This window comes from Rhinopithecus bieti, unplaced genomic scaffold, assembly GCF_001698545.2.
Source record: "Rhinopithecus bieti isolate Rb0 unplaced genomic scaffold, ASM169854v2 scaffold_52099, whole genome shotgun sequence".
NCBI lineage: Eukaryota > Metazoa > Chordata > Mammalia > Primates > Cercopithecidae > Rhinopithecus > Rhinopithecus bieti.
This window is the reverse complement of record NW_016820939.1, coordinates 908898-924593: the sequence shown is the minus strand read 5'-3', so window position 1 is coordinate 924593 and position 15696 is coordinate 908898. Positions and strand designations below refer to the sequence as shown.

Sequence of the window (15696 nt, the reverse complement as noted above, 5' to 3'; positions counted from 1 at the left end):
ATCTGGAGGCGCTGGGGAAGAAGCCACTTCCAAGGCCATTTAGGTTATTGATAGAATTCAGTTCCTTGTGGCTATAGGACTGAGTTTCTCATTTTTATTGGCTGTTGGCTACGAGACACTGTCAGATCCTTTCCACATGTCACCCCCCACCACCTTCAAACAAGTAGTGGCACACTGCATTCACCTGGTTTTTTGAATTTCTGACTACCAGCTGGAGAAACCTCTCTGCTTTTGAAGGTTTGTTTGATTAGATTAAGCCCACCAAGGTCACCTCCGTTTTGCCATATAATGTAGCATAATCATGAGAGTAACACCAGGGGCTGAAGGTCATGGGGGATGGGGAGTATTTTAAAATTCTGCCTATCACAGGGAGGTGGGCAGTGAGTTTCATTTCAGATTAAAGTTAAAGTTGAAGAACCAGCAAGACAGATTTGAGGTAGAAATTGGGTATATGTCTGAAAATATATATCTGAATTATCACAAATCTGTGGAAAGAATGGGATTGCTTAGGGAGAGAAAGTATAGAGTGACCCTTAGGGAACTTTATAATTTAATGATGGAGTAAAGAAGGCACTGATAAAGGAAGCTGAAAAGCACTAGCCAGAGTAGAAGTGGACTAAAATGTGTGTTGTTATGAAAATGAAGAGAGTTTTGAGGAGTAGGAAGTAAACCAGTAATGTTGTCTGCTTTTGTTGTTTGAGGGGAGGGACAATTATTAGGCATACTTACTTTATTTCCCTGACCTAACATCCTTACACTCTAGAGAACACATGTGCTTGTTCTGATACAGCTGAACATTTTTATAAGCACAGTATTTGGTAACTCATAGCTTTATACCCAAGAGAAAAGAGGTTGAGGAGACTGAAAGTGAATGATAACATTATCCTTAATAATTCTTTTGTTGGATACTCTCTGGTAAATTTAGAGTTAGAATCTCAGTGAAGCAGCTGCTTTCTCAGTAATAATAAAAGCTAATACTTCATAGCACTAAATGTGGGCCAGACATTGTTCTTAGTGCTTTACCTGTATTGACTCATTAATATCAGCTGTGTCTCAGATGAGATACAAAGTAGTAGAGGTTTATAAATTATCCAAGCTAGTGACAAAATAATAGTTTGATAATAGTTCAACTTTTGATTGGTGCAGTGTGTTTTTTAAGAAATTGAGTTTTTTTCTGATCACTGTTAAATAAGTCAGCTTTTAACATGGGCTAAGTCTCTTACTTTCAAAGAGAAGTAAATACCCTTCAGAAATAAAGGAATGTGACATAAAACCTGTAATATAAAATTTAATATTCTTTTGTGTGATATAATGAAGCCCTGCAACAAAATGAGCTCTGTAATTGCATGGATTTGTAAGTGAGATTGGCTTCTGACCTCCACTGCAAAACTTCTCTGTCAACTCATTAACCTCTCAATTATGCAACTGTGTGTGCACTAACTGAGTATTTTGGACTCTTTTATACTATTTTGTTGGGTTATATTTTATTGTTTTGAGTTTAAAGTAAGCCTGTGTAGGTTATGCACTGTACAACTTTGGGGGCAGTATTCACATAGAGTTGCAGTTTGGCAATTCTGTAGCCATCTAGTCAAAAGCTTTGATAAATCTAAAGGTAATGGAAACAAACTATACTGTTTGAAGGTTAACATGATAAATGATTTGCATTAGCACAATATTTTATATGACTTTTTTCCTGGAAACAAACCCATTTGCTAAAGTATGTTTTATTGTCTTTGCAGGCGAGGAATTGCCTTGGCTTCCTTAGGAGGCCCAATTTATGCAATTGGAGGGTTAGATGACAATACTTGCTTCAATGATGTGGAGAGATATGACATAGAATCTGATCAGTGGAGTACAGTGGCACCAATGAATACTCCCCGTGGAGGAGTTGGCTCTGTTGCTCTAGTAGTAAGTTATATGGCAACTTGCCATTGTTACGTTGCATCACATTCATAACCAAAATAAGGAAAGGTCCAATATGTCGTCACCAGTATGAAGATATTATATACCATATTATTTCATGAGATACTGCCTTGTACATTCTAATTTACCATTAGAACAATATATAAGTAAATTCAAAATCTAATGTGTTTTGTTTGACTCTCTTCGTTTAGAATCATGTTTATGCAGTAGGTGGCAATGATGGAATGGCTTCTTTATCTAGTGTGGAGAGATATGATCCACATCTGGATAAGTGGATAGAAGTTAAAGAAATGGGTCAGCGAAGAGCAGGCAATGGAGTTAGCAAGCTTCATGGTTGCTTATACGTAGTTGGTGAGTAAATGGGTATTTTTCTAATATATCAGTATATACAATGACAAGTGTCATATAACAGAGTAACAAAAATTACATTGCATTTAGCCTTAAGTAGAATCAGTGCTGAAATGTGCTTTTGAATTCTTTCTTAAAAATTTTGTTTATAATTAACAGAGAAGAATTGTACGTGTTCAGTCTGATGCTTTTGAATTCTTTTCTTTTTTTTCTTTTTTAGAGGGAGACAGTGTCTTTCTGTTGCCCAGGCTGAAGTGCAGTGGCACAATCGTAGCTCACTGCAGCCTTGAACTCCTGGGCTCACATGATCCTCCTGCCACAGCCTCCAAGTAGCTAGGACTACAGGCCCATGCTATCACACCCAGCCAGTTTTTTTCTATTTTTTGTAGAGATGGGTCCTTGCTGTGTTGCCCAGGCTAGTCATGAACAACTGGCCTTAAGTGATCCTCCTGCCTTGACCTCCCAGAGTGCTGGGTACAGGCATGGGCCACCATGCCTAGCTGAATTGTTAAGGTCACATTCATAATTTGTGTTTAAATCTTCATCTTTCATGTTTAAAACATGTACAACCTTATTTTTCTAAGAGTAACAAAGTTATTTAAAGAAGGAGATTACATTTAAATAAGTTATATGTTTTTAAATGGAAGGACACAGATAGAATGTGCTTTGCTACAATAAATTTTAAAAGGTCTAAGATTTGTTTTTCTCAGCCTCATTTCAAGGGAAATTATGTTGAATACTTCAAGTAGGCCAGTAGGTATTTATTTATTTATTTTTGAGATGGAGTTTTGCTCTGTCACCCAGACTGGAGTGCAGTGGTGTGATCTCAGCTCACTGCAACCTCTGCCTCCCATGTTCAAGCGATTCTCCTGCCTCAGCCTTCTGAGTAGCTGGGATTACAAGTGTGTGCCACCACGCCTAGCTGAATTTTGTATTTTTAGTTAAGACAGGGTTTCATCATGTTTGCCAAGCTGATCTCGAACTCCTGACCTCAAGTGATCTGCCTGCCTTGGCCTCCCAAAATGCTGGGATTACAGGCATGAGCCACCACACCCGGCCTAGGTATTTAATATAAATAAAGGTCATGTCAATGTTTATATTGCTTTTTTTTTATTTTACGGTCTATAAAGAGCTTTTATTACCAAACCCATGCAGGGTTAACGGCTTTAAACCACCTAACACGCAAAAAAAAAAAACAAAGCATTGACTAACAAGATCAAGATGAAGGTACAGACCCAATAAAGATTGTGTCTTGAAAAAGAAGGAGATACATATATATAGTATATATTGTTAACTAAAACTCTCAGTGTTACAGAAAAAATTATATAAAGTGATTTCAGTCCATTAAAAAACAGCAATGTAGCAAGTTTGTGCTATCTTAAAACCCCAACTCAGGATAACCCTAGGAGAAAATCACCTCCCCCCTTTAAAGAAAATTCTCTTTTCTATTCTTTCTTGTCTAAATTTCACTGCTTATTCCACGAAATGCCCAAAGAATAACAAGACTCAGCTCACATCCCTCGGCCCTTGTCTGTTAAGACCAACACTAAGGGCTCTTCCTTAGGAGGCTTCACCTCTGCTACCATCAGAGAATTGAGCCCTAATTTCAGGGCCAGTTTTCTAGAAACCTGCAAAACCTTCATACTTCCTTCAAGGAAGGACCTGAAGGCCCCTTGAAAGATCAAGGGGGCAGTGTACTTGGCACAGATTGGAATGCCTGCCGGGCTGGGAAAAGGGGGCCTTTCTATGCAAAAATACCCCCTAAAACACCTTGTAGTTGAAAGTCTAACCAGGTGAAACCAAGTACCAGCAGGCACCAAAGTATGGTTCTACCTAAAAGGTATACGTCTTCCCTGCTTTAACCATAAAGGTAAGGGGTCGGGGGGTAGCGGGGTAAGGAGAGCCAAGTGAGCATTTGACCTCATCTGTCTTCTGAGAAGTCAGCATATTTTAGGCTGAAGCCATGTTGTAGAGACATTTGGCCAAAGGATAGGCTTTGCTATGTGTGGCTACATAAAGCTGCCATTTCTGGGCAACTTGGTTCATGGCTGCTTTATGGAAGCTTTACCGCTTGCGCAGAGTATTTAAGAATTAATAGGAAAATTTTCAGTTTGATTTTGTAAGTGACAAATACTTTACCAACAGCTTCTCAATAACCACCAGTGGAGACAGGCTGCCCCTCAGCTCAGGATCATGGCTCTTTCCAGTCAGTGGGCTTCTTGCTAGACTTCTGCAGGAGCTCATTGGTCTTAGAAAGTTATCTACATCCAAAGAACCCTCTGTACACAGGGAGGAATGAGCCATCTGCAGCACATGGTGCTGCTTCCTGTGCATGGCACTGTCCTTCTTAGCATAAGAGCCCCAGAGCAGAAAGACAAGGCCATTCCAATTCTGATTTAGCCAGGACACAGCCGCATTGGTAAGTTGCTCCCAGCCTCCTCTTTCCTTATGAAAATTGGCTCGATGGGGCAGAACAGTGAGGACAGCCTGGAGTAGGAGAACACCTTATTTGGCCCACCCAGATAAATCTCCATGACCTGGATGAATAAAACCATCCATATCTGTAGACGGCTCTTTATAAATGTTTTCCAAACCGGGCAGAGGTGGAACAGGTCTATGAACACTAAAGCAGCCCATGAACTTGATTCTGTCTCTGATATGGATCCTGTCCCGGGATGACAACCTTCACATCTCTTATGTCACACATCTAGATCCAAGTGAAGACTTAGTGTGGGGATGGGTAAACAGTGTAATGTTTCCTTTCTTCTGCAGCAAACCTATTACCTTGGTAAAAAAGTTTCCCAAACTCCGTGGAGATGCTTCTTCCAACTCTCACCAAAGCCCATGGACACATTACAGGCCATGAGTCTGAGTAGGGCCGCAGCCTCGTTGCTCTGGATACTGACCGACTGCCCAGTGGCAAGAAGGGCAGCGTCTTGGGCTTGTCCTGTCTGGCTGGGGCTTTCTTGGCGGGACCGGCCCCCGCATCCTCACTCTCCTCCTGCTGGTCCCCAGGTCATCCATCTCAGGGCTGCAGGCACATTGCTTCCTGGCGGGCCTGCGGGAGCGAATGTGCACCACCTGGGGACTGCAAGACTTGCCCTGGCTGTAGTGTTCAGTAATTGGTCTATATTGCTTTTTGACTTACTGAATTGCAGAGTTGGGAGGAACATTAGATCAGTGCTTTCTCAGATCATAATGTGCATATGAATAATCTGGAGATCTTGTTATATTGCAAAGGAGGGGCCTAGTTTCTGTGTTTTAAACAGTTCTCAAGTTATAGTGATACAGTTTCAGGTTCACACAACATACTTCCAGTAGCAAAGCTTTAAATGATTATGAAACGGGAATAATGCCTATCTTTCAGAATCACTTTAAGAATTAGAGATAATACACGTTAAGCATCTCAAAGTGGGTCTGGCACTTTGTAGTTCCCCAGTACATGATTAGCTATATTGTGATTAGTAATACCTTCCTTTATAGAGGAGGAAATGAATTCAGAGAGATTGTCACTAGCAAAGGTCATATTCATATATGTTGATGTAAATTGTTTGTGTTACTTAACATATTTCTTATAAGAGAATGCTGTATTTAACATATTTCTTATAAGAGAATGCATATAAATATCTATAAGTAGCAGAAGTAATGCTGAATCTTTCAGTGCTCTTGTGTATTAAGGAAGAAGGGAAATAACATAATTTACCTCTACATCTTGCCTGATCATCACAACTGTAAGGTAGTCAAGAGACTCAGAGAGAATGAATAATTTACTCACGGTCACATGCATAAATAAGTGGCAAAGCTGGAATTTGAACTTGGGTCTGTGAATCCAAAGTTCTTAGGTTATATCATTGCTACCTCTCACAGCTCCCTGTTTACCACAGGTGTTGACATATGTTATATGTCGACAGGAATAACATTGTTGCTGTTACTTTTTTAATCTTTTGGACCTTTATAATTAGAACAGACATGGTAAAAATAAGAATGATTCAGGTTGAACATTAAAAAAATCTTGGTCATTCAAGTTCTACTTAAAACAGGTACAACTGATCTGAATAAGAAAAATTTGAAGGTGTGGGCATGTCTAACATCCTAATTGCATTTTACTTTTTCTATCCCTGGTTTGAATTCTTCATTATAATATATTTTATGCATTATTTGGGGAAATGATAGGGAACTAGTGAAAAGAAGACTATGGAAAAGACTATATAAAATATAACTATCAAAAACTTGGCCAGGTGTAGGGATTACCCGGGTAATCCCAGCACTTTGGGAGGCGGAGGCAGGAGGATTGTTTGAGGGCAGGTGTTTAAAACCAGACTGGACAACATAGTGAGACCTCATCTCTATTTTAAAAAAAATTTTTAAAAATTAGCCAGGAGTGGTGGCATGTGCATATAGTTCCAGCTACTTGGGAGGCTGAGGTGGGAGGATCGCTTGAGCCCAGGAGGTTGACAGTGCAGTGAGCTGTGATTGTGTTACTGCACTCCAGTCTGGGCAACAGAGTGAGACCCTGTCTCAAAACAAAACAAAAAACAAATTTAAAAAACCCCTTAATCTTCTGCATTAGCATGAGCAATAATTAAAGCCAAACCCTTTATTATAATGAAAAAATGTTTTATGTAATGGTTGTAATGGCAGTGACACTATACATTTGTCAGAATTCATGGAAAGAATGCAGATAAAATTGGTGAATTTCATTTTAATTGATTTAATAAAATTAAACCCATTAGAGAAGTTGACTTGAATTTTTTTTTGTGACCTTGTTTTGTTTTTTTTTTTGTTTTTTTTTTTTTGAGACGGAGTCTCGCTGTGTCGCCCAGGCTGGAGTGCAGTGGCGTGATCTCAGCTCACTGAAAGCTCCACCTCGTGGGTTCACACCATTCTCCTGCCTCGGCCTCCCGAGTAGCTGGGACAACAGGTGTCCACCACCACTCCCGGCTCATTTTTTGTATGTTTAGTAGAGATGGGATTTCACCGTTTTATTTAGCCAGGATAGTCTCCATCTTCTGAGCTCGTGATCTGCCCGCCTCGGCCTCCCAAAGTGCTGGGGTTACAGGCGTGAGCCACCGTGCCCGGCCTCTGACTTTGTTTTTAAATAGATTGATCATAATATCAACACTTTCTATTCTCAGTAAATTAGGCTGTCACCAAAGAAAGCCATTATATTCATTTAAACTTGGAGCCTAAAAAGAGACACACTTGTTTTTAAAGGAAGGAGCACTATTGAAATAACTGTGTCTGTAACCTCAGGAATAGATTAAGTACATTGTTAGAATGAGCTATAGAAAGGACTGCTATCTTCTAGAATATGTAGCAGGAAAATGTTGTTTTGGCAAAAATTGCTGAGAATTCAGTCATAGTCCATCTCTGTAATTATGATGGTGATTATAGTATTAAGGGAAACAATTGGAAAACTTTAACTTTTATCTGGATGAATCACATGATTCAGTTTATTCCTTTCTTATGCCTTCTGTTAAAGATATAATACACAGAGAAGGAATCTCAGTACTGTCTTGCTTGTCTCTAGACGGCTAAGGACAAATTTATGTATGTTTGTGTTTTTTTTTTTTTTTCTTTTTTCTCTAAATTATCTGCCTAGATACAGGGACTCCAGTTTTTTCCTACTTATAAGATCTTTAATCCTAGTGTTGAGGAAAATGTCACTTATCTTACATTGAATTGTAGACAATGTCTAATAGTAGTTGTTGGTGGTAGACGGGTATTGGATGAAATTTTTAAAAAAATTTTCTCTAAACCATTCTAAAATGATTTTAAAAGATTGGGTTGTAAAGCCCATTGAATTGAAATTTAATAGTTAATTTCTAAGAAATGTAATGCTGTTTTTAAAATATTTCTTTACATAGGTGGTTTTGATGATAATTCTCCTCTGAGTTCAGTTGAGCGGTATGATCCCCGAAGCAACAAGTGGGATTATGTGGCAGCACTTACTACCCCCAGAGGTGGAGTGGGAATCGCAACAGTGATGGGCAAAATCTTTGCAGTTGGTGGTCATAATGGCAATGCATACTTAAATACAGTAGAAGCATTCGATCCAGTGCTGAATAGGTAATTTACATGTTGTGTCTGTGCTTTATAGTATCTTCTGGTATAATAGTAGATTACTCCAGAGTGTTAGAATGTTGCTAGTCGTAGTTAATACTAAGCTTTGGGGTATCTTATCTCCCACTGGAAGCTTGCTGTCCTTCAAAACCAGTCCCACATAGGGAATTTTTGTCTTTGGTTAGTATTTTGAGTAAAGTAAATTATGCTTTGTTTTAAGATAACATTTTATCTTCTCTGTTTTTTCAGGTGGGAGCTTGTTGGATCTGTGTCTCACTGCAGAGCTGGAGCAGGCGTAGCTGTGTGTTCCTGTTTAACTAGCCAAATTCGAGATGTAGGTCATGGATCCAATAATGTGGTTGACTGTATGTGATTTGAGTTCTGGCCACCAACAATTTAGTCATATCTGATAGGTACGAAAGAAAACCAAGATTTTGATATGACCACCTTTCAACACTTTTTACTACAACTAGAGTCTTATGTAAACGTTAACTGATGTATTGTGACTAAGTACAACTTTTGGAATGATACCTGAAGAATTATTAGTAATAGAATTAAATTTGATATTTCCTGCTTTTGCAAATTATGGAGTAAAGAAAGAAGACAGTCGAACTTAAAACCATACCTACCCTGAAAATGCTTAAAGTAGTGCCAAAAATCTTGAAATCTCTCTCTCTCTCTCTCTCTTTATTTGGATGAATCAAAATGTAATTTGTTGAGTTTTGCCCTTTCTTTTGCCTAAAGATGTTAACTTCAGGCAGTGGATTTTTCCTAGAGGAGAGATTAGTACCTATTCATTAACATGAGGATACATAAAAGACTTGCCCCTTTTGAAGATGATTTCTACTTGGTGCTGATGAATTTATGTCTTGCTTTTTTTTTCTAGTTGGTGATTTTTCAATTTCTTTTGTATTTACAGAAGTAGAAAAAATGTTCTGTCTTTTTGAGTGCCACTTGGCTGCATTTTCAGAAGCTTATAGGCTATAAGAAGCCTTTAATTTCAGTTTGAATTGCTAGGACACCAAAAGACCTAGCCGGGCTAACGCCATCCAAATGATTTTACAGTTTTATTTTTTCATCTTTTGCAAGAAGTATTTGTTACATAATCAAAAGGTGAACCAGAGGAAATAGTGAACAAGGTTTTAGATCTGATATTAGTCTGGCGCCCAGTTGAGAGACCTTGAGAAAGAATGATGCAGATTACATGACTCGAATGTGGGCAGTCTGAAAATATCTTTAACTCTCTTCTTTGATCATTTGATTTTGGATCCAAGATTTATCAACTCTCTATTTTGCTATTTGCCACCATCCTGGTTTTTCTGACTGTACAGAATCTGCATTTATTTCTTATCAGAAATGAATGCATTTTTACAAAAACCCTTTTGTAGACTGTAGTTTATTGACTAGTTCAAGCCTATCATGAGCCAATTAAAATATCGTTGGTAAAACAGAGATTGAATTACTGTTTTATCATATTTAAATCCCTCTGGTGTATTTATTGAAATTTAATTAAAAATATTTCTACATATTGATTTGAAGCCAGGATATTGGTGGACCTACAGATTTAATAGCTCTTCAAAGTTTTAACTAGCATTGTAAAATGGCCTATTCATTATATGTATTTTTTTTGTAAATATTTATCAAGAACATGAAAATATTTTATTTTGTATTTGCAGTGCAATTTGGCACCTCTTTTCCAGGTCTTCCTAAGTTTTTGTTAGTTGTGTCTTTGAATTTGTTGTAATTTACCGCTCGTCAGTTATCTGGTTCATAAGGAAGTGGGGGCAGTGAAAAACACTTCCTTTATCCATCCAGCCCTAAAGTTCATTGACTGATAGCTCATGTATCTTATTAAATGGGATTCTGGACTTGTACAGTAGTGTGGAAAGCCACATCACAAAAGCCAGTGCCTATTGAGTATATCAAACCAAAAAAAGAAAAAAAAAGTTTTAAGAGGGGTCAGGCTGGCAGATAAAATCTCTTATGAAGCAGATTTAAATCCAATAAGCTATTTTTTTCTACTGTCACCTATAGGCAAGTTCATAAGGCATTGCTGGATCTGAACCAGTGTTCTCTTGTGTCAGTACAACCATATTTCAGTCAGTCCGGAGACAATTAACCCTGTAGCACTTAGTAGACTGTGACAACTGCCTGGATGTGGAGAATAAGTGTCAAAACCTGGCTTCAATGTCGATTTATCATGTCTCATGGAGTTCTTATATTACAGTGCTTGTTTAGCTGTGGTTACTAATATGTTTGTTATATTTATTTTTGGGAAGAGGATCTTGTTATTGTTTCCTGAGATTATTTAAAATGTTTTTGCTTTGATATATTTCTGTCTTTGTTATATGTAAGGAGTTATAAGGGTTATTATATTTTCATTTCTGGTTTTTACTATACAGTGGTTATCTAACATACTAAGTTGGAACCCTACCTACCCATAAAATATGAAATACTCATAAGACAAGTAAAGTGTATGGGCAATCAGAAGCATAGCCTTGAAGGACCTGACAGCAGTATGAAAAGATAAATAGGCCAGGCATGGTAACTCACACCTGTAATCCCAGCACTTTGGGAGGCTGAGGTGGGTGGACCACCTGAGGTCAGGAGTTCAAGACCAGCCTGACCAACATGGTGAAACCCTGTCTCTACTAAAAATACAAAAATTAGCCAGGCATGGTGGCGCATACCTGTAATCCCAGATACTCAGGAGGCTGAGGCAGGAGAATTGCTTGAACCCAGGAGGTGGAGGTTGCAATGAACCGAGGTTGCGCCAGTGCACTCCAGCGGGGAAACAACAGTGAAGCTCCATCTCAAAAAAAAAAAAAGAAAAAAAGATAAATATTATCAATATGTGCACAGTTCTCTTTATCAGACAAAAGCATTTATTGAGACATGAAATGAGAATCGGGCTTAAGGAATCATGCAGCTGAAAGCTGATTATAGTCATAGAAATGAAGAGATGAAATATTCAAATATTCATTCAAAGAAGATGGCTACTTTATTGTGAGACTTACCACTTTAACCTCATATGTTAACAGCACCTACCAAAAAATGATATGAAATAGAGCTAAAATACTGAAATTGTAAATGGTCAAAAGAAATCATGAAAATTTGTATATTATTTCTTCAATAAATATTTCTAGGTGCTTTGTGATTCTTTCATTTAGTCGTTAAAGCCATTGCGTTACTATATTGCACTGCCACTTTAAAAACAAGTTACTTGACATTGTTTTTGATGGATTTCACTATATTCTTATGTAATTAATTGATTATTTCTAAAATATTTGAATAAACTTTATACTCCCTCTAAGGAGTATTTTATTCATTCTTTTAATTCCCCAGTGAACTTTGAACTTACAGTGCTGTTGAATGCCTTGGTAAGGACTTGTTGAAATTGCATAAACTATTCTTGTAAATGGTAAACTTGAGAATTTTCTTTGCTTCTTTTTTCTCTATGTCTTAAAGAATGCCTTTAGAATCTAATTCATGTTGTATCAGTTAAGAATGTTTCTGTGGTTTCTCATATCAGATGTGTAAAGAAATTATTATTGGGGTGCTGTTGGCTATGTCTCTTTCCCCTTCATGTAAAATTCCAAGTGTCAGTAAAACTTCTCTATAATATTTTCTTAAAACCGTTTATAAATTTGTGTTATAATACTAGAGCAAATCAGTGTAATAAATGGTCATATATATCACCAATTATTGATATCAAAAAGTTGGGGTCACATCAGTGCTATTTATTTAATTAAAATATATTGCATATTTCTATTAGCACAAACTTATTTCTCTAAGGTCTGTGTAACTGCTTCTCATCATTATTTGATTGCTGTTGTGGGATCCTGTCAAAACTGTGTAATTGTTTATTCTCCACTCCTCAAATACAAAATTCAGTAGGTTGGCTGTATTTTTCTCCTTACATGAAGGATCTTTATGTTTAACTGAAAATTTTAGAAAGCTTTTCGTTTTCCCTTACAAAAATTAAAGGTTGAAGGTAACCGATGTAAATAGTTTCACTGATCTTAAGTAGCTGTCTCTTCAGTAATTTCAGACTTGTACTATATAGAAATGAGACTACGCATTAGAATGACTATTGTCCTTCCAAGTAGAAACCTCGCAAAGTTGTAGCTTCTGCAAAGTTATAGCTGTTTTAAAAAAATTAAGGTTGCCATTGCTAAAACTTCTTTTGAAACTCATCTTTGAAAATAGCCTGAAGAGATCATTTGTAAGTCACTCAAAAGAATTAGTTTCATCATAGTTATGTGTTGATTTTGACCAAAACCTTAACTTGATTATTCATCAAACATGATTGAAAATACTTCATGTCTATTTTCATAGATAAAATCTACTTTCAAAGAATTAAGGTTTTCCTTTACTGGTAAAATGTTTTCAACACTAAACAGTTTGAATGAAATATTTCTAAAATCATCCTGAGCAATGGCAAGGTCAGTGAAAGAAGTGTATAGTCTCTTTGAGGGGCAACCTTATTTGAATGCAGAAATTTTGGTGTTTTTTTTGTTGTTTTTAACAAGTTACTCTTCCATTATCTTAGTGGTTTGAGGCTAAGTTCAGTAGAATATAAGGAGTTTCTTAGATATGAGTAATAGTCATGGGGAGTATTAGCTATCATTTAAAAAATATATTGCCTGTACCAGTCACTTAGTAATTCAATACTTTACAGTTAAAAAATTAGGTTCAAAAGTTAAAAAAAAATAGGTTCAAAGACATTAAATAACTAGTCCAAGATCACAACTAAGTTAGTGATTGACTAATATTCTTTGTGATTAAAAAACTCAACTGCCCCACCTATATCAGTTATATACATCTGCATTCACTAGGTAATACAGAATACATACATTAAGAAAAGATCATTTCCTTTTTTTATAGCCTCTTCTTAGCAATATGAAAGTATTTCTGGTCACTACATTTCTCTTGTCGTCGTCGTCTTTGTTTTTGAGACAGAGTCTCACTCTGTTGCCCAGGCTGGAGTGCAGTGGCGTGATCTCGGCTCATTGCCACCTCCTCCTCCTGGGTTCCAGTGATTCTCCTGCCTCAGCCTCTTTTTTTTTTTTTGATACAAGAGTCTCACTCTCAGGCTGGAGTGCAATGGTGTGATCTTGGCTCACTGCAACCTCTGCCTCCTGGGTTCAAGTAATTTTCTTGCCTCAGCCTCCTGAGTTGCTGGGATTGCAGCCACCACACCTGGCTAGTTTTTGTATTTTTAGTACAGATGGGGTTTCATCATGTTGGCCACGCTAGTCTCGAACTCCTAACCTCAAATGATCCACCCACTTCAGCCTCGTAAAGTGCTGGGATTACAGGTATGAGCAACCGCGCCTGGCCTGGTCACTGTATTTCTATAGGTAGTATTTGATGCATACATAAAAATATATGCAACACGAAGGCTTAATAATAAAATGCCTATGAAGCCACCCACTAGGAACTGGAGCCTTTCTGGTGGTATTAACCCTACCTTTGTGTTCCTTCTCAATTCCGATCCCCAGCCTACTCTTTAGGGGTAACCACTACTTTAAATCTATCCTGTCTTTTTTTTTCCTTTTGCTTTTATACATATGTCCCATGGCTATATATTGTTTATTTTTGTGAGCTTTATAAAAAATAGTATCATCCTGGCTGGGCGTGGTGGCTCACGCCTGTAATCCCAGTACTTTGGGAGGCCAAGGTGGGCCAATCACGAGGTCAGGAGTTTGAGACCAGCCTGGCCAACAGAGTGAAACCCCGTCTCTACTAAAACTACAAAAATTAGCAAGGCATGGTGGCACGTGCCTGTAGTCCCAGCTACTTGGGAGGCTGAGGCAGGAGAATTGCTTGAACCCAGGAGGTGGAGGTTGCAGTGAGCCGAGATCCTGCCATTGCACTGCAGCCTGGGCAACAGAGCGAGACTCCATCTCAAAAAAAGAAAAAAAAAGTATTCTCTATGTAGTCTTATGTAACTTGATGTTTTTATACAACAGGTTTATTTTTACAATTTATTTTGTTGAGTCTAGTTTTCACTTTTTTGTTTTTTGCTTTTACAAATAATGCTGAAACGAACACTCATATCCAGTTTTTTGGTGCTCATGTCCAAGAGTTTCTTTAGCGTATGAACCTAGATTCAAAGTTGGTGGTTTGTAAGGCATGTGCCTGATCAGCTTTTATAACAATTTTACAAGATAATGCCAAGTTGTTTTCCAAACTGGTTGCACCGCTTTACAGTATGGTGTCTTATTTACTTGCTATCATAAGACCCAATTCTTTCCAATCTGGTAGGTGTAAAATGGTATTTTATTGTGGCTTTAAATTGCATTTTCCTTATGAATGTGACATCAATATAAAAAATGCATTTTCTGATTATTAATAAGTTAAAACATTTTCATGTTTATTAGTCTTTCCTGTTTCTTCTGTGAAATATGTCTTGATGTCTTTTGTTTATTTTCTATTTTGCTCTTATTTAAGAGTTTTTTATATTTAGGATATTGATATTTTTGTTGTTCTTTTGTACATACCTTCATCTAGTTTGTGGCTTATCTTTTCACTTTGGGTTTTTTTGTAAACAAAACTTAATATATTCAAATGTGAGTCCTTTTTATGTTTTAAGAAATTTGTCCTATCCCAGGGTCATAGTTGTTTATAGTTGCTTCTGAAAATCAAAAAAGTATCTCAGTTTTTAGTCTGCCTGGAGTTGATTTGTGTATGTGTGATACATATTTAAAATTTTATTTTTTTACTATGTAGAAAATCAGTTTTCTCTGCACCATTTATTGACTGATGCATCCTTTCCTCAGAGGCTTTACTTACACGGAAATTTGCCATTGTAGCCAAATGTTTATTTGGGGACTTCCTGTTCTGTTCCATTGGTCAGTTTGCCTAAGCAAGGGCCAAGTATTACGTTATTTCATTGTTATAACTTGATTATATGTCTTGATACCTGACAAGGGTAGTCTCTTACGTTTGTATTTTTCTTAAGGAATGTTCTTGGCCTTTTGGTTTTGTTTTTTGTTGTTGTTGTTCTGAGACAGGGTCGTGCTCTGTCTCCCAGGCTGGAGTGCAGTGGCATGATCATGGCTCACTGCAGCCTCAATCTCCCTGGGCTCAGGTGATCCCCCACCCCCATGACCCCAACCTGCCTCCCCTCCACTCTTCCATCCCACCTTTGTGTTGCTCAGGCTCGTCTTTAACTCCTGGGCTCAAGCAATTCTCTTGCTTCAGCCTCCCAAAGTGCTAGGATTACAAGTATGAGCCACCATGCCTGGCCTGCTTTTTAAATTCAGTATGAGAATCAGTTTGTAAAATGATAAACTAGGATAAAAAGCAAATAGCTCTAGGAAATTTCTTTTTCTGTCCTTTTTTTTTTTTTTTTTT

The 15696-nt window shown here is 37.5% G+C and overlaps 1 protein-coding gene and 1 pseudogene across 4 annotated transcripts in view; one reads left to right on the top strand and one right to left on the bottom strand.

Moving 5' to 3' along the window:
• The window catches only part of KLHL8 (kelch like family member 8), an 81983-nt gene extending 69868 nt beyond the window's left edge, over positions 1–12115 (top strand). For all 4 annotated transcript variants that reach the window (XM_017860051.1, XM_017860050.1, XM_017860053.1 and 1 more), the window contains exons 7-10: positions 1740–1908; positions 2115–2274; positions 8139–8340; positions 8584–12115. In XM_017860051.1, the coding sequence (XP_017715540.1) occupies positions 1740–1908; positions 2115–2274; positions 8139–8340; positions 8584–8707 (655 nt within the window). In that variant the 3' untranslated portion in view covers positions 8708–12115. The remainder of the gene's footprint in view (positions 1–1739; positions 1909–2114; positions 2275–8138; positions 8341–8583) is intronic.
• LOC108520610 (uracil-DNA glycosylase pseudogene) lies at positions 4463–5995 on the bottom strand (annotated as a pseudogene).
• Positions 12116–15696: the final 3581 nt, after the last annotated feature.